The 24,443-nt window shown below is 40.8% G+C and overlaps 1 protein-coding gene across 1 annotated transcript in view; it reads left to right on the top strand.

Annotated features, from left to right (window-relative positions):
- The window catches only part of F13A1 (coagulation factor XIII A chain), a 269,662-nt gene that overhangs the window by 179,565 nt on the left and 65,654 nt on the right, over nt 1-24,443 (top strand). The window contains exon 12 of the mRNA XM_073631004.1: nt 6,735-7,022. Within this exon, the coding sequence (XP_073487105.1) occupies nt 6,735-7,022 (288 nt within the window). The remainder of the gene's footprint in view (nt 1-6,734; nt 7,023-24,443) is intronic.

The raw sequence follows: 24,443 nt of genomic DNA, 5'->3' as shown, positions 1-24,443 counted from the left end.
CTGTAGACAGGCGCACTCATTGATCAATTATAAAACCTCCAGTAACACTGAATGTGCGTTAGGAAAGCATACTGAATGCAGGACAGGCCAGTAGTTCATTTGCATATTTAACAAATTCTGGCCAGTGGTCCATCCTCAAGACCCAGTAACCCAGTGGATGCTCTGTTGGAAAGGTCTCCAAGTCTGCTCTTGCCCCTAGATATTCCTGCACCATGTAATGCAGACGCTGGCGATGGTTGCTTGAACTGATCAGACCTTGGCGCTGATCACTGAAAAATTGTTTAAAGGCATCGGTCAGCAGGCCACCTTCTCCACCGCTCTTCCTCTAACTGAACAAAGCCTCAGCAACACGTTGTCCAGCACCAAGAAATTGTAACCTCCCAGGGTCTGGAAATGCATTACACAAACTTTTCTTCAAGGCCTCCTGAAGATGTTTCATCCTCTGATTAACAGAGGCATGTAATTAGAATTTTCGAAATAATATTTAACAGCAGGGCCCGGTATGGGCCTGGTATGGATTTTGGGGGGGGGGACCCCTGCGCTGTTGTTTTCAATGATTTTTTATGTATATTATGGGATCCGGCAATACATTGCAGCCGCAAACAATTTTAAATATTTAAAATGAATTTTTTTCCTTTAGAGGTGTCATTTTGCTGCGGGACTGTTATGAACATGGGAAAAATGCGCTAATTTACAGGCAGACTATTGTACCCATGCACAATATTTAAAGGAATATTTCATTTTTATTGTTTCACTTTAAGCATTAATAAAAACATCAGTTTTTAAAACATTTTTTGCATTGATACATGTCCCCAAACACTTTTTATGACAATAACTTGCATATAAGCCTTTAAAATGAGCACTTTTGATTTTTCATGTTTGTGTCCCATAGACTTAAATGGTGTTCGCGTGTTCGCACAAATTTCTTGCCTGTTCACATGTTCTGCTGCAAACTGAACCCAGGGGGTGTTCGGCTCATCCCTACACCGCAGATGAATGAATAGAAGTCTCTGTACAGAAGCCTCCTATTCATTCACAAACTGAAGCATCGTAAACACAGTAACCTGACTGGCAAAACAATGAGGGTTAAGAAGGAAAAGACCCCCCTGCAAAGGGTCAAATGATCTCCGCTGAAGTAGAAGATAAACTAATCTGAACCCTAGTCCTTCTCCTTACCAGTGATTACATGACCCAGTGCTTAGACTTCAGCTGTGTCCTGAACTTGTGGAATTCAGAGGCAGTATTCTATCTGGAAAACATTAATAGTAAAACATTTGTATTTATTTTCATTCCAGAAAGAGTGTTTGCGGAGCTCAATATGTATATCTAATAGGTCTGCTACAAGACACAAATCTGAACTATATCTGCTTTCTAATTCTGTGACCTGTTGATGGACCGAAACAAGTAATAGAATGTGGTTTCCTAAACATTGAATGTAATATCTTATAAAACAAACATGCTCAATAGGATAATTATTAATTATAGTATGCAATCCTTTATTTAGCCCTAAATAGCTGTTTTTTTTTTTCTCAACTCCAAAAATATATGTGTATGGAACCTTCCCTTTATAATATTATAATAGAATATCTGATGAGAAAAAGCTATTATTTTAGATAAAAGAACAAAGCCTTTAAAAACCCCACGGTACAATCATGTCACGCCATAGCTGTATGTTTGTGATTAAAAATAATGTGCAGTGACAAGACTGGAAATATTACTATGATTATGTCTTCTAGTTGTTTGAATCTTCAAGCAGACAGTTCAGTAAATATTTTAACATTAATAGCAGCTTTGGAATGAAAGTAAAAGGGAAAGGAAATTGGAAAAAAGTCCAGTAAAAGAAAGCATGTCAGTGATCACCATTAAGGTTTTTCAATATTTAATGGGAGGTCTATTTGCCATGCAATCCCTGGGAGATTTGTAGTGTGAGTACTGTGCGGTTGCTTAGTTACTGGATCCCAAGAGGATGCATGCAAGGAAAGGTTGTAGAAAGAAAACCAAGCAGTTAACAGAAGAGTAGAGCAATGACATCGAACAAGAAAGGAGAAACTGTCACAGACAGTCCTAGTTCATAAGAAACACAAAGCCATGTAGTGTATATTATTATTGTAACTGGCTAGTGGCTAAAATATATTCATATTATAAGTATCTATGTCATAGGCAGAGTTTTATGAAAAATGACACCGTATTTTAAAAAAATGCAATGAAATTTATAGGGAATCTTTAGACCTTTAATTTTTTTAGATATACCTATGAAAATGTGACTTTACTCTGAAAATTCTTATTAAGATGTTAGTGCTTTAAAAATGTATTTCTATATATCATTTGCAATTATTTATGCTCAATATGTATCAGGTTCTGTTTTATGTACTAAACAGCTCAATTTCCATTTAATAATATATTTTACAGTGGATATAGAAAAGAAACCCCCACTTCCCTTTAAAATAATCACACTTTGATGGTTTGCAGACTGAAAAAGACAGACACAATTTTCATTTTATCCAGCTGTATTTACTAGTGCAGCTTATAACATCAAAGGGAAAGAGATAACACCAACATGCCACAAAAAAATAAAACAATTCAAAAACATAATCACCCCCTTATGTCAGTATTTTGTTGAACCACCTTTTGCTTTAATTCCAGCCTTTAGTCTGTTGGGATATGTCTCTACTAACTTTGCACATCTAGACTTTGCAATATTTGCCCACTCTTCTTTGCAGAACTTTTCAAGTTCAGTTAAATTTGATGGTGTCCGTTTGTGGACTGCAGTCTCCAAGTCATTCCCCACATTTTCAATGGGGTTTAAGTCTGGGCTCTGACTAAGCCATGCAAGGACATTCACCTTTTTTTTCCCTTCAGCTATTGTGTGGTCTTTTTTGCTGTGTGCTTTGGGTCATTGTCATAAACGAACTTTCATTGTTTATGTGTCATGTTGGTTACAATTCATGTATATTGATATTTCATATGCTTTCATGCATGCTTTCATATGCTTTCATGCATGTTATTTTGTTCTATTTATGCCATATTTGGTTTATTGATAAATATACAGATGCTTATATGTATGTGGATTTGCTTGGCTCCACCGCACACACCTCATTCAAAGTCCCAACCTTCCCCCCTTTTTTTGTCATCTTGGAAGGTAAACCTTTCTTACATTGACATCTTTCTGGTATAGGGCAGCAGATTTTCTTCAAGAATTTTATTCTATTTTGCCCCATCCATTTTTCTTCTATCCTCACAAGTGCTCCAGTCCCTGCTTCAGAGAAACACCCAATAATAGGATAATACCACCTCCACGCTTTAAAGTAGGAATGGTGTTATTTGAATGATAAGCTGTATTGGATTTCCGGCAGGCATATCATTTGGTGTTGAGGCCAAATAATTCAATTTTAGTCTCATCTGACCATAACACCTTTTTCCATATGGCCTCTGAATCTTTAAAATGCATTTAAGGTGGTCAGATGGTCAGGACAAATCACATTTAGCAGTGGTAATAATACTATCACTAAATGTTTCACTGCACTAGAGGTTTGCTCGGCCGATCACACACACTGGTTCAACTGTTCGCACAAGACTCTCCATAGATTGTACACAGTGCAGAGGTCTCTCTCATATTATTTACCTCGCTTGTTAAATGTTCTTATCCTATAATGTTAAGCTATTTTCTCTATTGGTTAATATTAGCTCTCATAGTCAAATGTTCTTAGGCTGCTTTCATACTTGTACAACTTCAAAATCGTGTAATTACCATTACGAATTAACAGTACAACTTCATACGACTTAGATGCGATTTCGATGCAATTTCGGGGGGGGGGGTTGTTAGGATTAAATATTAGGAAATGTTACATTTGCCCAGTGAAATGCAACAAGTAAACTATTACACACATATTACAAACATTACAGGTATTGTGTTATGCTTGCACAAATGTTGAGACTCAAAGCAGATTTTTAATAAATAGACCTCTTAAACATAACTGTTAACCAACCAAGGGTTGAATGGGACCATTAAGCTATGTTGTATGATGGAATCCTGTTATAATTCTTCACTAGAGCATTGCTGTTTTTTGTAACACTTTGGCGGGACCATGATTTACATGCTTAGTAGGTTTGTTTTGCCTTTGGTAAAACACATCACGAAATACACATAAAACTGACTTCAAGGCAACATCCATCAGCACATATATTTTTCAGGCCAGATGGCTAAGTTGTAGCAGAAAATATTCAGTAAATATAATATTTTGTATCCTGTAATGATTAACTACTGCTTGCCTGCATGCAGGATAGTGAAAACATAATTGAAAACAGCATTGAATTGAAGTTTTCAGTTACTGTAGGTTTGACAATAATAAATGATAAAATAAGAAAGCAATACAAATAATGATAGGCATGAAAAGGACAAAGTCACAGGGCCTACATAACAGGGTTTAGCCAGTTAAGGACTGCCCTATAGCAAATTTACTGCTACAGGGCGGACCCCCTGCGTAGAATCACATATATATATCACATATATATATATATATATATATATATATATATATATATATATATATATAAATCTGCACTCCTGCTGGTGGTCCACCTCTGCTGTGAATACTCACAGCACACAGCAGAAGCCGATCTGCCAGGCATTGGATGTTTGCTGTCACCCGCCGATCATCGGGCAGAGACTCAGAATGGAGCTCTGCCTATGTAAACACGGAAGCTAACGCAGATATTATATATTGGCACTTATGTTTGATTCATGCCCACATGCGTAGACCCATGTATTTTTCACAATTTTTATATTCCTCAACATATATGTACTTCCTAACGGAAGCTTTTGAGATTGTTTCACGTGTTTCATTTTGTATTTAGCGCGGTTATTTCTTTTTTATTAGTTATTTTGGTGCACATCTCACTGTTTAACTGCTGCTTCTTGGGGGGTTCGTTTCTATAGGTAGCGCAGCATTTCTTTGTTTTTTATGTTTTTTTTTTTTTTTTTTGTTTTCTATGTAAACAAGGCAGATCTCCGTTCTTACAGGGAGGAGGGGATGGATTTTGTGTCCCAGGGAATGAAACCCTTCACTTTTCTGAGTAAAAGCAGCACACATAATACAGTAAAACACTGGCTAGGAACACAGTTAACCCTTTGATCACCCTAGATGTTTAACCCCTTCACAGCCAGTGTCATTAGTACAGTGACAGTGCATATGTTTAGGACTGATCACTGTATTAGTGTCACTGGTTCCTACAAAGTGTCGAAAGTGTCAGTTAGTGTCCGCCGCAATATCGCAATCCTGCTATAAGTTACTAAGTGCCGCCATTACTAGTATTAAAAAAAAAATTCAGTATATATACTATAGTTTGTAGACTTTATATCTTTTGCGCAAACCAATCAATATACACTTATTGGGATTTATTTTAACAAAAATATGTAGCGAATATATATTGAGCTAAATTTATGAAGAAATTTGATTTTTTTTTTTCAATTTTATACTTACATTTTTCCATTAACTATATAGCATAGTTTGTAGATGCTTTTACGCAAACCAATCAATATGCACTTATTGGGATTTTTTTTTACCAAAAATATGTAGCAGAATACATATTGGCCTAAATTTATGAAGAAATTTGTTTTTTTTTTCAATTTTTTATTGCCACAAAATTGGCACAAAATATTTTTTTTGTTCAAAATTGTTAAGCTTTTTTTTTTATATCGCAAAAAAAATGCAGGGGTGATCAATCACCTCCAAAAGAAAGCTTTATTTCTGGGGGAAAAAAAATATATACATTTTATTTGGGTACAGCGTCATGAAGGGGAGTAAATCTTCCGGAGGTGGTTAAAGAAGTTTTGGCAAACAGAGGGGTTATACAGTTTTGGAAGTAAAAACATAGATATGTTACTTACTCAATTCGGTGTAACAGAGAAGCATAGGAGAGATTTCAGGGGATGGTCTAGAAGAGGAAGAACGCAGACCAGTAAAAGCTAGCTGGTATTGGGCTATCTTCTAACCCTCTCTCTTTCGTTCGAAGAATTTTGGGACCGTATTGTTCAGTCCTTATGGCAGTCATAGCAACTGGTGGGGTTGCAAATACCTTAACAGTCATTTTGCTCAATATGCAGACTGGGTAATTCCCCTTATTATGTCCGTTTTAGTGTGAATGAACTTGTTATTTATTCAAGACTGAATCTATGGTTAATTGTGCAGTCGTCTAGGGCGTGGTTGCAATTGGAGGCCTATCATACAGGTTTATGCAGATACTGAGTTTTATGTAAAGTGCCCGCAAAGAATCCGTTAAATGTGCTTAGAAGCCACTTTACTATTTTGTGTGAGTAGAGGATTGATAGTATTTTTTCAAATGCTATTATTTTGTCAAGTCTAGCACAGGACATTTTCTATCATAAGGAATGAGGAGCAAATCTGTGCTTATTCTTTCAACAATATAAGCCACCTTACCTCCTGCCCCATGCTCATATGGACACTGGAGAAACAGTATAATAATGCAAGGTGTACGTCATTAATACTAAAATATATTGACACAGCTGCTGATTAGGTATTACTAATCACCCCAACTACATGTTCCTGTCAACAGAGCCTTGTAAGGCTATGCTTAACTATGACCGTCTTTCATCAGTACCAAACTCTTAATAATACTGTATATTTCCTTTTACTGTTAAACCAATTCAGTAATGGCTTTTGTATTCATTTTTATATCTATGAGGCTTATAATAGATTTTTTGTCTTCTCTACCAGGCTGTGAAGAGGAGAGACTGGCACTTGAAGCAGCTCTCATGTATGGTGTCAAAAAGGAAAACCGAGACGAGCTACAGCTGCTCACCGAGCATGACACTACAATAGACTTTCAGGAAGATAATGCAATATTTGGCAGTGACTTCAAAGTCATTTTAACATTCAAGAATCAAAGCTCCAATCTGTATACAGTATCAGCCTATCTAACTGGACATGTTGTATTTTACACTGGAGTCTTGAAGTCAGAATTCAAGAATAAAACCATTGAAGTAACTCTGGATCCTTTTTCCAGTAAGAATTCAAATTAATTTGCATTGGATTTTTATTAATTAGGGCATTGTTACCACAAGGTGAGCTGAGTATTTGATCCTAGAAAGCATTTTTGTGTCAGTTGCACAAGCACAGTCCACGTATACCACTGCCTATGTTAGACATTGAAAGAACACCAATGTTCTTCTTACTGTATTACCAATTAAGTCATTTTAGCCAAAACTTTTTGCTTAATTTTGGACAGTCATCAACAAAAGTGCAGTACAAATATTAAAACAGGTAACAGCAGGAAATAAAACCATAATTTATAACTAAAACACATTTTAGATGTGTTACACTGTGTATGGTGGTGGAGAAGCTTAGTTGTAAACTTGGCAAGAAGTCCAAGCCATGGCAACAGGGACCTAGGATTTAGAGGCTTAGTAAGAACTTGGAAATATATTTGAAGATTAGCACAGTTGTTTTCAGTAACTATTATTTTTAATTTACACGGTAATCAAAGGTGCAGTGCCATGATGATAACTGGGTTAAGGAAATTGGAATGGTGAGGGGTTAGAATTTTTAGATTACTTTCTCAGACAGTGCAAAATATAGTAATGCACTTGTATGGGTTCCATAACCAATTATCTGAAGAGTTTCAAAAAGCTGATTAATATATAAAACATACAGACATTATCACTGGATATTTTCTTTTCATAAATGTTTTAGCTGGGTTTTTTATGTTTAAAGGGAAGGTTTAGCTTTTCTATTTGCCTCTGAGAAGATTTGCTTGTCAAAATAGCCTGACATTTTGCCAGGACAGGAAAACTTTGGGGGCTGCCTGCGGGCATGTGCAGACACCATCGGGTACCTTCAAATTATACCTGCCTTAATTCGTCCTCTTTACCCCTAGCGACAGATTCTCTTATTGGCTTGTGTTAGGGGTCCAGTTACATGTTAAAGCATTATAATATTAATAATATTATAAGGTATAATACTTATGTCCTTGCTCTGACAGTCTCTGTCGCTATCCTTTTCTCTTCAATGCACTGGGTTGTGGGTGGGTCCTTGGCAACCTCATGTACAATTCAGGATTATTGACCCTGCATAGTACTATATGACATCACTGACAAATACCAGCTGGAGCGAGGAGTAAGGTAAGTATTAGAACTTATCCACTCAACAAGCACTTAACCCTTGCAGTGTTTCCTCCCATAGGTTTTTATCCTGCCTAGAGTAGGTTTTTAAAATTTAATGTAAATGAGGATTAAGTGATGGAGTCTTGCAACTTCAATGACTGTTATGCCCTGTACAAACGGTCGGACATTGATCGGACATTCCGACAACAAAATCCATGGATTTTTTCCGACGGATGTTGGCTCAAACCTGTTTTGCATACACACGGTCGCACAATGTTGTCGGAATTTCCGAATGCCAAGAATGCGGTCACGTACACCGCGTACGACGAGACTATAAAAGGGAAGTTCAGTACCAAGTGCGGCACCCTTTGGGCTCCTTTTGCTAATCTTGTGTTAGTAAAAGTTTGGTGAGAGACGATTTGCGCTTTTTCAGACTCGTGGTTTTCAGTTCGTTTTTCTGCTGTTCAGTTTGAGCTTTTGGGTTTGTATCTGTTCTTCAGTGCGTGCAGCGAGTTACCATTGACTTGTCATTGTGTTCTTGTTCGTTTGTTACTGATTTTCAGGTCGCTCTACACAGACCTTGCTGTTCTTCAGTGCGTTCTGTTACTTCGTTCTGAGCAGCCGACCGTTTTCTTGCCATGTTGCGTGTACGTACTCATCATAGAGTTCATGCTGTGCTGGGGCTTGGTGTTGGCGTTCTTACTTTGACACAAGCCCAGTCCATGAACAGGGCGAGGAGGAGTTCATGGACCAAGAATTGGTTGCTCCAACGTGACCAGTTCTGTCACATGCCTTGGCTCCATGAGATCCGTGAGAATAATCCTGATGATTTCAGGAACTTGCTCAGGATGACGGACCCCGTATTTCACAGTTTGTTGGCTTTACTGACCCCTTATATTAGCAGGCAGGATACCTGCATGAGGCAAGCCATCACTCCGGAGCAGAGGCTAGTCACCACCCTTGGCGACGGGGAGAAGCCTGCAGGACCTTAAGTTCTTGACAGGCGTCTCCCCCTAGGCTCTGGGGATCATTATCCCGGAAACCTGTTCTGCCATCATCCAGGTCCTGCAGAAGGAGTATATTAAGGTAAGATTTTTATCCATTAACATCACATTTTATTGTATAGAATGTTTGCTAATGTATTGTATTTCTTTCCTCATTCCCTAATTACCATGATTGTAATATGCTGTGAATGTCCCCTTTGTCCTCATGCATGTTGGATTTTTATGTATTTGTTTTTTTCCTTCATACATATTTGTCTTCACTTACCTCCCCAGCATGCTCTCCTGGCCCTATATTCACCTCGTGTAGTCACTTAACAATGTATTTTGTCAGCTCCATAGTAGTGCTTTACTCTAAATACCCCCTAAAATGTGCCAGAGGTTTTTTTTTGGGTCCCAAATCATTTGGAACCCTCCCTCCCCCCCAACTGCTAACTCAGCTGATACCAATCCTCTATCTGCTGACTTTGCCAAACCCATACACACTATACCTACCTCTTTTGTGGTCAGATTTATGGATGAATTTCCCAAAGCATGTAGTGCAAGGGCCTGCCTGAATACTTTCAAATGGTAATGTTCAAAGTTTTTGTATCCTATTATTATCTTGATAGGTAATAGCAGAATGTAAAAATGTGCTAAAATGTGTACAGTGTGTATTTATATCTTTGTATTATGACACTTCTTACCTGTCCAGTGGGCTGCCAATAGTGTAAGTAAAAGTAAGGAGGGGGTGGCCAAAGTAACACACATTATTTAGGCATTCATCTCTCAATGAAGTGGAGAGGGTTACCTGTCCAAAACATCCCCCCCCATAAAATTTTTAAAATGGTCCATGAGAGGGGGGGAGGAATCTGATAGGTGGACCTTATACCTTTGTCTTTAAATACTCCCTAAAATAAATGTTATACTGATGTTGGCCAAGAATGTTTGTGTCTAATCTGCTTTCCATGTTTATGTGCACAATTATTATTTTTTCATTCTTGTTTGACTCCACAATTTCCTTCCAACCCACAGGAATGACAGACTGTGGCCTCCCACTTTGCCCAGAGGTGGGACTTTCCTAACTGCGGAGGGGCAATTGATGGGAAACACGTCCACATCATCCCACCACCCAACTCGGGGTCATACTATTACAACTACAAGGGGTTCAATAGTATTGTGATGTTGGTGGTGGTGTCGGCTACTTACGAGTTCCTGTATGTGGATGTGGGGAAGAATGGCCGGATGTCAGATGGTGGAGTCATCACCCACACGGAGTTCTACAGGCATCTCCAGAATGGCAGCTTGGACTTGCCACCTCCCGAAGACAATGCGGAAGGACTCCCATTCGTCTTTGTTGCGGATGAAGCGTTTGCACTGGGGGACCATCTTATGCGGCTATTCCCTATGAGGAACCTCACCCCGAACCAGAGGGTTTTTAATTAGTGGATGGCCAGAGCCAGAAGAGTGGTGGAGAACAGGTTTGGAATAATGGCCAGCCGGTTCCGCCTATTTCTTACACCGATACACATGGTGGAGTATAAACTCAATCAGATCATCCTGGCTTGCTGTGTTCTCCACAACTTTTAAAGGGGAAATTCTGTGAACTATGCTGGCTCAGTTGGGCCTGAGGCCAGAATTATTAATCTCAATGAACCAACCCTGACGGCGCTTGAAGCTGGCTGTCCTGGCTTGCCCCCCCAGAGTGCCCGCGAGGTCCGTATAAGATACATGGAATACTTTGCGGGTAGAGGGGCCATCAATATGCCAGACAATGTCTGAGACATTTTTTAAATAAAAAAATATTTTAAACTGAACAAATATTTGGTTTGATTTATGCTTGTCTTTCTTTTAGCTGACCCTGACTGAAATTTGGGGAGTCCTGAAAATGGCGTGATTGTGTAAAATTAGAAAGCACTGTTGGGTGTTATTTACTAAAGGCAAAGACACTTTGCACTACAGGTGCACTTGGGACTGCACTGAAACTGCACTTGTAGTGCAAGGTGGATTTGCCTTTAGTAAATAACACCCATTGCCAATGAAAACACCAATTTTTAAAACACAAAAATGCTTTTGAGCATTGAAAAAAGAAGCCACACATTGTTTAATCTCAATCTTTTTAATCAAAGCAGAATCACATGTGCATTTATAAAAGGTTTTTAAAACAAACCAACATGTTTGTTGTATAACATTTTTTTAGGTCACATTAAAAGTAGAAATGTCCTTTTAAGGTAAAACAGGCATGTTTAAAACCAACAAGAAATACACAAATCTGGAACTTACAAAGTTCAACTTTTGTATAACTTGAAGGCAATATCAGACATGAGCATTTACAAACTGTGTTTGATATTGCGTTCAGATGGGGTGAAGTCACGCCTGGAAAACCCAAATTTTGAAGATGCAAACAAATTTCCGATTGTCAACATGTGCTAGCTGCCATCATGGGGGATCAATGGACGTGTTTTGTGGGTGCAACCCCTTCCTCTCAGCTACTTTATTATTGAGGAAGGGGTTGCACCCCCAAAACGCATACATTGATCTCCTGTGATGGCAGATAGCACATGTTGACACACTGTGTGCATCTTCAAAATTTGGCTTTTCGAGAATATGTGAAAAAATGTGAAAACATTTTCTGGAAAAAATGACGAAAAAATTCAGGATTTCGAGGGGTTTTAAACTCTCCCTAAAACATCAGTGATGTTCTTCATTTTGTTTTGAACATCACTGATGTTTTGCTTGATGTTTTCCAAGTCCCTATTACACCCCATGATCAGGATCTGGGCACTTTCACTGGTGAAATGACCTTCATCCACAACATCACGATCACCTAAAATATAGAAACAAAAACACACCATGCATTATAAATATGCAGGCATCCATCTCTTACCTGAGCCTGTGGTCGCAGACACTCACCTGTTGTGGTGACTATTTCCACCACGTCTCCCTCGTCCTCCTCCTGTTGTGTTTGTGGCATTTCCACTTCTTCATGAGGTGGGGGGTCTGTTGTCTCCTCTGATGAGTGGTGTCCTCCGAGTCTTTTCTCCCCTATGTAAAAAAAAATAGGTATACTTAGCACACAGATATTTGATGGCAGAAATAGGAATATGAAATATTGCTTGGAAGTGGGGTACAATTGTCTATTTTGGCAGAGTTCCAAGATGAAGAAATATTTTCTCACTTTGTCAAGCTTGAATACTTACCTGTTTTGTACAAGCTTCACAGATGGAGACACCCCTATAGTATACACTGGAGCACCTGTGTGGGCCCCCTAATAAAAAGGGTGTTCTGGTGTCCCACACTAGTTCTCCAGCGTCCAGATGTGTAAACAGCTGCTGAGTGTCCTCTCCTTACACAGAATCTAGTTTGCATTTCATTCCAGTTACAAACCCATCTAGACTACAAAATTATTTTAAGAGAAGTAGGCCAGAAAAAATGTATTGCAATGCATCTGGACAAAACATGGTGTTTTATTGGCCGAATGAACAATGATTCCTACGAATGAATAATGTGTCCATGAACATGAAAGTTGCCATTTTAAACTGTACAACAGTAAAGAAAAGCACATGGAGCTGCACGAACATTATAAGAATGAAGAATAGGAACATAGGACAACTATTTACTTTTTTGCAGCACTCTCCTGATCCTTCTGTACTGATCGTGCTCCTTTAATTTCAGGTCCGACCACCGTTTCCTCAGTTGATCCTTGGATCGACGTACCCCAAAATTCTTCTGCAGACTCTTCACAACTTTAGTCATGAGCTTAGCCTTTCTGACATTGGGGTTGGGGTAAGGTCCATACTTCCCTTCATAGTCGGCCCTCTTCAGTATGTCAACCATCTCCACCATCTCCACAAAGGACATATTTGATGCCTTAAATCATCTCCTCCGGGATCGTGACATTTCTGGCTCCAGGCTTTCCTCCTCCTCCTCCTCGTTGTTGCTGTAATTAGCACGCACCTGCTCTGTCTCCGCCATGTGTTCTTCCCCCACTGCGCCGAACGAGAAGGGGCGGGGAATAGACTAGAAAGAACGTCAGGGGCAGGCGGAGTTTCACGCATGTGCAGTGTATATAAAGCGTAACACGCGTGCGTAGTACGTACGATCTGTGAGCGGAGGAAGGAGTAGAGGAAGCGCCGATCGTGATAACGAAGGTAACATTTAAACTTGGGCCTATACTGCTTAGAAATTGTGTCCTTGGGACAAGATTAGGAGACTTTAGCCTGACATTAGGGTTTATCTTGTGTTGTGTCTTGCAGAGAAAATGGATATATTGAATGATCAGGACTTTATCCCCATATTCATTGATCTGTTCAGGGAGGTGCCCTGTCTGTGGCAGGTAAACCACCCACATTATAAGAATCAAACAAAGAGGAAGGCAGCGCTGGATCAATTGCTGGAAATTGTGAAGCCGGTGATCCCCACGGCAGACATCACCTATTTGAAGATCCTAATTGGTGGCCTGAGGAGCACTTATCTAAGGGAGCGCAAGAAGGTCCAGCTGCAGATGACATTTATGTCCCCAGGCTGTGGTACTATGACAGGCTGCATTTTCTGGCAGGCCAGACTGAACCCACGCCAGCACTCTCCACTCTTCCTTCCATGCTTCCTTCCCCCCCAGCTGAGGCTTCTGACATCCAAACTGGGCCTTCCAGGCAGCAACATGTGGAGGAGCCCAGCTTGAGCCAGGTATAGCATTCTTCTAAATATTTATTTTGGTCAAATTAATGATGTTAAATCTATGTTAGTTTGGATTACTAATTTATGATTGTGATTGATGAACCAAAAACTAAAACGATGTCCCTTTTTCATACACAGGAAAGTCTCAGCCAGGAGGTGGCCGGGCCCAGTAGCCTGCCCGATACCCAGGTCCGTTCCCATCCGCCTTCAAAAAAAAGTAACAGGAAGAGGATAAACCTGGAGGAGGCAGCAATTGGCCTATGTTGGAAGGCTACTGAGGCCCTCAGAACCCCCCACAGTGTTGAAGAGGACTTTGCAGACATAACAGCATGCAAAATGCAGCAAATGGAGGAGGGACAACGCCTCTTATGTGAGTTTATCATTTTACAAGCACTAAATAAGGGGTTGAAGGGCCAACTCACATGCCAAAGCCACATTTGTGAGCTCACCCATGGTCCTCCTCCTCCAGGTCCTCCTCCTCCTCCTCCTGCCACACCTCCAACACCAGAGCCACAGCCTGGAAGGAAGCATCTAAGGAAGACCAGAGAGTGATGACCTGGGTTCAGTCTGGTTTTACAAAAGATGCAGGCTCTTGTATGACCACAGCCTGGGGACATACATGTCATCTGCAGCTGTTCATGATCTTTTGGACTTCTGGACCAGATTGTACTCCCTTAGATATGGACTCCTCAGGCCACCAATTTTGCAGTAAAATAGTTGATGTGTGCCCTGGGGGCCAAAGGCTTCGCCAATTTGTGCAGTTTATCCAGCGTTGCCTTCCTCTTTGTTTGGTTATGACCCCTTAATAAAGGTATTTTTGTTTCAATTATACTCGCCTATGTGTGTTTTCCTTCAAAAAGGACAGTTTGTTTGTGAGGAGGCAGGTACATTTCAAAAATACAATGTGAAATTAACAAGAGACACCAACACCAAGCAACCTCCTTGAGATTAAATAATACAAGATAATAATCGTGTTGTGGTAACTTGACACACAAAACACACCAAAACTATTCTGGAGTAAAAAACAAAAAAACAAAACAAAGATCAGGCGATAAAAAAAATCACAAATAAATTATTTAGTCTAAAAACTTAAAAAAAAAAAAAGTTTTTCGGTAGATGTGACAAATAAAAATATTATATTGATGAAATCACGATAAATAATAAAGAAATACGTTTATGAGAACTCTGTGTGAATATCAGCAGCAAAACTACTTCATTCTTCTAGCATTATAGAGAAGAAGAGAGTGCACTGCATTAAACAATTTAAAACATTGCAGCCTGACGAAAGTGCTATATCCATTCCGAACGCTAATTTTACCAGACCGAGAACCGTCTTTACCGTCTCGGAATTTATTTTGAGCATGCGTTGCACTTTGTGCGTCGGAATTGTCCACACACGGTTGGAATTGACGCAATTGGATTTTGTTGTCAGAAAATTTTATAGCCTGCTCTCAAACTTTGTGTGTCGGAAAATCCGACGGAAAAAGTCAGATGGAGCCCACACACAGTCGGAATTTCCGACAACAAGCTCCGATCGCACATTTTCCCTCGGAAAATCCGACCGTGTGTACAGGGCATTAGGGTTACTTGGGAGAAAGGCTATGATTTTCTGGAGCTTAGAGCAGCTTTTGCACCTGCTGTGACACCTTAATAAAAAAGGGAGCAAGGTTTCACCACATAGCAGCTCTGGTACATTTTTTGAATGTCAATTACCATTTCATTTTTCGACATGTTGCAAAAGCACTATAATGTCTAGAATACTTTTATACATGCATTGCATAGGAAAAATAGTATAATATCTGTTTGTTAGACCTTGCATTGCATAAGTCAAAAAAAATAACTACCTGCCTAAAAAAACAATTACAGTAACTGAAAGTCATGGCTATTACCCAAGAGCTTCACTGACATATCATTCAATGCTACATTCTCTTAAAGTGTATTTAAATCCATTAAACATTTTGGATAGACTAGTCACTAGGGAGTGGTTGAGACCCCTGTCAAGTCCCACTGGGGGAAAACCCCTATGTTTCCTGTCCTGAGATCTCTCGAAAGTAAGGGAAATCACCTCTTAGGCAATTGTCAGCAGATCAAGTGTCTCATCATAATTTTTCCCATCTAATCCTGTATGGGTGACAACTAGATTCCCTAGCTTTCATAACTAGTGACAGTGATAGAGAGATAGAGAAGAATATAACCATCTATAAAATCCTACAGGGGTTATAAGCCCTCATTACTCTATTATAAACGACAAAAGTTTGGGCTTTCAGAACCAAACACTATATTATATGTAGCGGGCACCTACTTTTAGTAGGTGACCTTTCTTGTTAGCTTTCTATGACAGGTAAGTTTAGGCAGGCTGATGCTATTGCAGCAGGCCTGTTTTGTTGATTTCCATATTTGAGTGAAGGTAGTTTATGTGTTGGTCTCGGCCAATCATTAATTTGCTTGGCAATCCCAGGACTCTCATATAAAAAGCGGGGTCACATGGTGCCCGGGAGTTCGAGTCCAGTCCTGCTCTTCCGAGCGAGAAGGCCAGCCTGGTTCCCGGAGGAGAGGTTGGAGGTTTTCCCCTCCGGGGAGCCAACAGAGCTTCACCTTAGCGAGAAGGGTGGAGATCCGGTCCTCGTGGAGGAACAGACGACATCTTGCCGTGTGTAGACGTGGATGTCGTAGGCCACCCCTGCGGGGAGGGGAGCGGGCCACAAAGAGGTAGAGAAACTGAGAATCATTGCAGATGAAGTAGCAACAAAGCGGAAGGAAACTGGGCGATCGATCATTTATGAGTGGCACATGGACTATTGATCACGTGAGTGAAAGCCCAAGGGGAGGGTACTACCAGAGACTGAGGGTTGTTGGTGCACAAGTCAGTGAGATGGGCAGTAATGGCCTATGACTTTGAGTTCAGCATTGCCCCGAGATTCCAATCAGTCAAGCGGGAGGAATTATTCAAAGTGGCTCTCCTTTATCCTTTAATCTGGAAGTACCATGACGGTGGGAAGTAGTAGTAAAGAGGTAGTGCTGAAGCTGCAAGTACACATGTAGAGATATGGATCGTTCCTTTTAAAGTTATCCAGATGAAGAAGTTATTCAGAGTGACTCTTTATCAACTCATTCTCTATAAAATCTACTTCCATCGTCCCTGATTGAAGAGATCGTTTAAAAATGATTTCTTGATTACCCGCAATTGTACCCAGATTTTCCTGTATGATTCATTGAAAGATGATAATGTAAAAAAAGAGCATCTCAAAGGAAGTCCTTCTCCAATCCCAGTTTATGTTGATGAATAAAGCATTAAGAAAAAGCATTAAGGACTGTGACTTAAATCTATGGGCTGCGAGGGTTGAGTAGTAAACGTGAATTACGGATATAGCAAATATTAAGCCGCTCCTTTGGGGGTAAGTGCTACATATATGGTAGTGCATGAGTTAAAGCTGAATTCTAGACCAACAGCTAAATAACCAGATAAAATGAATATAATGGAACAGTTTTACCTATCAAAGGACTTGTATTTACAGTATGTTTATCCATTCTTGAAATTGTACACAGACCTTTCACAAAGCACAGCCAGATGGATGCCAACCTTTGCTGTTTTACAGTTAAAATGTGTAGAAGGTATACAGTGGTGTCTTCCCATAGCCTGCTGAATAGACAGAGCAGCAGCCTGCTGAATAGACAGAGCAGCAGCAGACTGATGAGGTCAACTGTCTGCTCACTCTAATCTCTCCTCCTATCAGAATGTTACTTGTCAACACATCTGCATGTAGCACATGTAATTGGCTCCCAGTCCTGTCCCACCCTCTCCTGGAGTTCTGCTGTACAGTAGATCACAAGTGGCTGAAAGGAAGTCAAATTAAGGTACTTAGACTCATGAAGTTGATTTACTAAAGGCAATTAGACTGTTCACTTTGCAAGGGAATGTTTTACTGTGCTTAGTAAATGAGGTGAAGCTCTGCTGACTTTCATCATCCAAACGTGTGCTAGCAAAAAGCAGTTTTTCCTTGCATTTTTTGAAAGGTGAACTTTCACCCCATTTACTGAGCTTTGAGAAAATCCACTTGCAAAATGCAACTTCCCTTGCACGTGAACAGATTATTTGTCTTTAGTGGATCAACCCCATTGCATTTAAAAATAAAACAATTAGTGGCGCCTTAACAAATACATTGCTATATGAATATGTGTTTTTTATTTCTGCCTGAAGTTCAGTTTTAAGAAATGAGGAATAACAGCACAAAGAAAACTATCTCAAAAATGTTTTTTTGCTTGATCGTTGCAAGAAATGGTATTTAGAAGAATAATGTCATTTAATGAGAAGGAAGAAATCACTGCTGTGTTTGGCAGCGTCTGCCATGTGGGCAATACTTTTGAAGGAGCAATGCTTGGCATAATCGGCAAAAAGATTGTATCGTTTTAAAGCTAAACGTGCTGACATAGCTTTTTGAAGACAGTAACATCTTTATGTATTATTAAGCTTACCTGAGGATATATGCAAAGCAAAGCCTTGCTTTGAAAGAATGCCATGCAATCAATATTTATTGCTGTTTTCATCCTTAGCAGTAACAGCAGTGTCAACAGCATGTTTTCCTTACAAACAACAGCAGACTTGCTTCAGCTAGATGAAATAGTGCTCACCCTGCTATGACTTTCCATCTTTGTCATAGAAAATCCCTCTTCTGATTACCTCTGGGAATCGGGGTTACAGTCAGGTCGTTGTGGCTTTATAGCAAATCCTGCCATATTTCAGTCATTCAGCTTCACTGGGCTATTAGATATATACTAAATTATCAATGACACACCAAGGAAGTGTGAGGACTTTTTGAAGCAAGATCATAAAAGTAATACAGCTACTGCCAGCTCATAGAAACCTATCATGTTATCGCCAATACTAGGAACATACTATATACTCCATTACCACCCGCTTGCACGTTTTAAATAATAACAACTCAAATGCAGTCTGTTTAAGGCCTAATGACTGTTCAGTGTAAAATAGGTAAATTTCAAATCCAAGTTAAAAAAAAAAGATGAAACGTTTTAAGCTGTAATTTTAAATATATACAGTAAGCACACCACATAAACAAAATGCTTTAGCAATGAATTTGTATTAGGCATATACATACAATTATACAACAGGTACAGATATCCCAATATGGCATATAACAACATGATGATGATGGCCAAAGCATGCACCATGACCTGCATGCTTTGGCCAATCCCAGCGCCCTCAGCTAAGAGAGCCATAATTGGCCAAAGGCAGCGTGCCTTTGGCCAATTATGGCTCAGGGGGACTAAGTCCACACCCCATACTATATAAGGCTGCCTGCACGTCGGCCCTGTGTAGTGTATTGTTGGCGGGGACAGAGAGAGAGTGTCATTTAGAGCAGGCAGGCAGGTTATTCAGTTAGCTGCAGTGTACTTTATATATATATATATATATATATATATATATATATATATATATATATATATATATATATATATAGTCAGTCTCATATATATATACACACTGCATCCAGTGTAGCCAAGCCGATATCTGACTGCAGGCCATTCCTGGTGTACTTTTTCTAATATACTTCAGGTAGGCAGGTTATTCAGTTAGCTGCAGTGTATTAAATATATATATATATATATATATATACAGTCAGTCTCACATATATATTATATATATATATATATATATATATATACTGCATCCAGTGTAGCCAAGCCTATATCTGACTGCAGGCCATTCCTGGTGTACTTTTTCTAATATACTTCAGGCGGTGTACACAGTATACAGTACCGTGCACCCATAGTGCAGTTGCTGCTACTTTTCTGGCGGTGTACACAGTACACAATACAGTGCACCCATAGTTGTTATTACACTTCTGGTGGTGTACACAGCACCATGCACCCATAGTGCAGTTGCTACTTCTTTTCTGGTGGTGTACACAGTACACAATACAGTGCACCCATAGTTGCTATTACACTTCTGGTGGTGTACACAGTACCATGCACTCCTAGTGCAGTTGCTACTATTTTTCTGGTGGTGTACACAGTACACAATACAGTGCATTCATAGTTACTATTAGACTGTAATGCAATAGGCAACCACCCTATTGCATCACACAGCAGCGCTAAGCAGGTGCAGGGCGCTGTTTACTCCCTGCATATTTTGAAAAGTTGTTTGTTGTGGGCCTTTTTTCACAGGTGTGCAGCAGATCGCACCATTGCTGTTTGCAACATATGTCTGAAGCGTATCAAGCGTGGCCAAAACAGCAGCTGCTTGGGCACCACATGCTTGACCAGACATATGATGACCTCCAATGTAGTCCGTTGGCAACAGCACTTAAAAGACCCACGTCAAAGAACAAGGCGGAGCTCTCCTTGCTCCTCATCAGCTGGGATCTCCAACCCCACTATACCTCCAGTCCTCTCAGAAACCTGCACTGAGAGGAATGAAGGTATAGAAATAGGTGTCCCAAATACTTGCGGCCAATCTGCTAGCGGTACACCAACATCCGATATAAGCAGGCAAATTTCCCTACCCCAGTTGCTAAACCGTCAAAAGAAATTCGGTCCCAGGCATCCACATGCTCAGCGTCTAAATGCTAGCTTGGCCAAATTGCTAGCACTGCAACTGCTGCCTTTTCAGCTGGTAGACTCTGCCCCCTTTCGTGAATTTGTGGAATGTGTGTTACCTCAGTGGCAGGTTCCCAAACGCCATTTCTTTTCACGGAAGGCCATTCCGGCTCTCTACCAGCATGTGGAAAGCAATGTCTTGGCCTCGTTGGACAGGGCGGTCAGCAGTAAAGTACATATTACCGCTGACTCATGGTCCAGCAGGCATGGACAAGGACGTTACCTTTCTTTCACAGTGCACGCTGGGTAATTCTGCTGGCAGCTGAGAAGGATGCAGGACAGGGTTCAGTATTGTTTGAGTTTGTTCCGCCACCATGCCTCCAAAATGCTAGTGGTGATTCTGCCACAGCTCTCTCCTTCACCCCCTCCTCTTCTTCTTCCTCTATGGCCTATTCCCCTGCAGATTTGTCCTCTGAACCAGTGGTGCTCTGTAGGCATTCAAGGGGCTATGCACGTACTCAGGCAAAAAGATGCCATGCGGTGCTTGAGTTGGTCTGCTTAGGGGACAGGAGCCACACTGGGGCAGAGATTCTGTCTGCTCTGCAGGGGCAGGCTCAGAGGTGGCTGACACCATGCCAGCTTCAGCCAGGAATGGTTGTATGCAACAATGGCACCAACCTCCTCTCTGCCCTCCAAACAGGGACATTTACCCCATATTCCCTGTTTGGCTGACATCCTGAATTTGGTGGTGCAGCAGTTCTTGAGCAAGTACCCGGGCTTACAGGATCACCTGAGGCAGGCCAGGAAAGTCTGTGGTCATTTCCGCCAGTCATATAATGCCAGTTCTCGGCTGGCTGACCTTCATAGGGAATGCAACCTGCCCAAGAACCTCCTCATTTGTGACATGCCCACCAGGTGGAACTCAATGTTGGCAATGCTGCAGCGGCTGCACACACAGCAGAGGGAAATTAATGAGTACCTGTGTGAGTATGGCACCAGGACAGGGTCAGAGGAGCTTGGCTTTTTTTCACCACGCCAGAGGCTACTGATCAAGGATGCATGCACTGTCCTGTCACCATTTGAAGAGGCCACGAGGATGGTGAGCAGTGACAGTGCATGCATCAGTGATACTGTCCCTCTTGTCTTCCTGTTGGAGCAAATGCTTCGTGGAATAATGGACAGGGCACTTGAGGCAGAACAGCGGGAGGAAGAGGAGGACTTCCTTACCTCTCAAGGCCCCCTTTATCCAGATAGTATTCCTGCGGGCCCACCAATCGCACAGGAAGAAGAAGAGGATGAGGATTGTGTCAGTATCTAGGTGGAGGATAACACTCAGCATCAGCAGCAGTCTTCAACCAATCGTTTTCAGTCCCCAGAAACCCATGGAGTTGTACGTGGCTTTGAGGAGGTGGGTGCGGATCATGTGATCCTTAGTGACCCAAGGACTCAGGATCGAATGTCTCTGCAAACTTATGCTGCATGGCCTCTCTGATCCTGCAAAGCCTGTGAAAGGACCCTAGGATTCGTGGTGTCAAAGAGAGGGATCATTACTGGCTGGCAACCCTTCTTGATCCACGTTACAAGGGTAAGGTTGCAGAACTTATCCAGCCTTCGCAGAGAGAGCAGAACATCTTTGGGAGGCCTTGCAGAAAGGTTTGTGCAATGCGTTTCCAGAGCCTGGGAGGGTACAATTTCCTGGTGCTGGACAACGTGTTGCTGAGGCTTCATTCAGTCACAGAAAGAGCGGTGGAAAAGGTGGTCGGCTAACCGATGCCTTCAGACAATTCTTCAGTCCTCAGCGCCAAGGTCTGATCAGTTCCAGCAACCATCGCCAGCGTCTGAATTATATGGTGCAGGAATATCTAGGGGAAAGATTAGACTTGGAGACCTTTCCAACAGAACATCCACTGGGTTACTGGGTCTTGAGGATGGACGACTGGCCAGAGCTTGCTCAATATGCAATTGAGCTACTGGCCTATCTGCCTGGCCTGTCCTGAACGCACATTCAGTGCTGCTGGAGGCTTTGTAACCGATCACAGTGTTAATATGGGAAAAAGGTGTCTCCACTGATGCTTTATCACCAATCCTTGTTTCCCTAATAACCCAAAATTTTCAAAATCCAATTGTCATTGGGACAGACAATGAGGTGAAATCTTCTGAACAGGGGCACAGACAGCAAAACAAAACAAATGTTACAGGGATGATAACCCTTTCCAATGTTATCCAAAAAGCATAAAAATAGATTAAAAAATGTACCTGTTCCAAATTACAAACAGATTCAACTTAAGAACAAACCTACAGTCCCTATCTTGTTTGTAACCTGGCCTGTATACTGCTGTTCAGAGTATATAGGGCCTTGGGGCCCCACACCTTTTTTTTTTAAATTTGGGTGCAGGGTTCCCCTTAATTATCCATACCAAACCCAAATGGCCTGGTAATGGGCTGGTGGGGACGCATGCCATTTTTCTCAATGATTTTCATCTATATTACCGCGATCCAACAACACATTACAGCCGCAAGCAGTTTTAAATGACTTTTATTCCTTTAGAAATGTCATTTTGCTGCAGGGACTGTTCTAATCATGGGAAAAATGCGCCACTTTACAGGCATACTATAGTCACCCCCCAGGCACGATATTTAAAGGAATATTTCACTTTTATTGTTTCACTTTAAGCAAAATTAAAATCACTGCTCCCGAAGAAACGGCCATTTTTAAAACTTTTTTTTGCTTTGATACATGTCCCCTGGGGCAGGACCCGGGTCCCCAAACACTTTTATTGACAATAATTGCATATTAGCCTTTAAAATTAGCAGTTTCGATTTTTCACGTTCGGGTCCTATAGACTTTAACTGTGTTCGCACAAACTTTTTGTCAGTTCGCATGTTCTGCCGCAAACCGAACCGGGGGGGGATGTTCGGCTCATCCCTATTCAAGAATATATATGTGCAGCATTCACAGCATAAGGTATACACATTGTTTTAGTTTTGAATGAAGTAAAGCAAGGTTAGAACCTATGTCAGATTTGTATTACTGTGTACACATTTTTTTAGTTTTGGGTGAAGTATAGAAATGTTAGAACCCATTTCAGTTTTTATTTTTTTACTCATGGTGCATGTGAATCGAGTGCCCTGACTAAACACACAGGGGTTGATTTACTAAAGGCAAATAGACTGTGCACTTAGCAAACTGCAGTTGTCCTATGCAAGTGCAATTGCTCCAGAGCTTAGTAAATGAGGTAAGGCTTCACTTTGTAAAGAGTACCCAATCACGTGCAAGGAAAATTAAAAAAAACAGCATCGTTGCTTGGACATGATTGGGTGATGGAAGTCAGCAGAGTTTCTGCTCATTTACTAAGCTCTGGAACAACTGCACTTACAGAGTGCACAGTCTTTTTTCCTTTAGTAAATCATCCCCACTGTGTTTATAGTAGGTATTTATTGCTTTCTGTGTCCCCACTAGAGATGTTCAATCTTTCTATTTGTCCTAGCAGCCATTGTCATTCGGACTAAAAGTGACAGAAAATCCAACCTTTTTAGATATCACTGGAGCAGTGATATTCCTGTTGTTTCCACAGTACAGAAGTAAAGGGTAATCTACCCAACGGGACCTCGGCTGCAAACAAAAAGCCGTTAGGATTTCAAACATTCCCTACTCAATCCAAAATGAAAAAACATTTTGGCTACATGTACAGTTTAAAGTAACACATCAAGACAAAAACAAGGGGGCTGCTGTTGCTGATTTCCTTATGAAAATGCTGATTGGTTGTTTGTTTTGCTGTCTTCAACACTTGCTCATAGAACCTAAGCAAGTGTGCAGATCCGAAAAGTCAGAGAAAGGCAGATGTCTTTGGCCTCATGCAGATTGGGTGTTTAGCTCAGATAGCTTTAGATCTCAGATTCCGGTGTTTGCATGCGGGCAGAAGGAATAGGTACACCATCCAGTTTTGTCTATGAGTCTATGAGATGCTGAAAAATTCAGTGGCTGGATAAGGGTTGGGCCCTTTACCAAGTGGTATTACATTTAGGGCTGTATATGCCCAGGTACCATTGTTCAGATTGCAAAAAGTCTGTTGTCCAGGCATTCATTCCTGGGTGCATATTGCCTTAAACAT

This window comes from Aquarana catesbeiana, linkage group LG05, assembly GCF_042186555.1.
Source record: "Aquarana catesbeiana isolate 2022-GZ linkage group LG05, ASM4218655v1, whole genome shotgun sequence".
NCBI classification, from domain to species: domain Eukaryota; kingdom Metazoa; phylum Chordata; class Amphibia; order Anura; family Ranidae; genus Aquarana; species Aquarana catesbeiana.
Note: the sequence above shows the minus strand (reverse complement) of the source record. Positions and strands in the feature narration are given on the sequence as shown.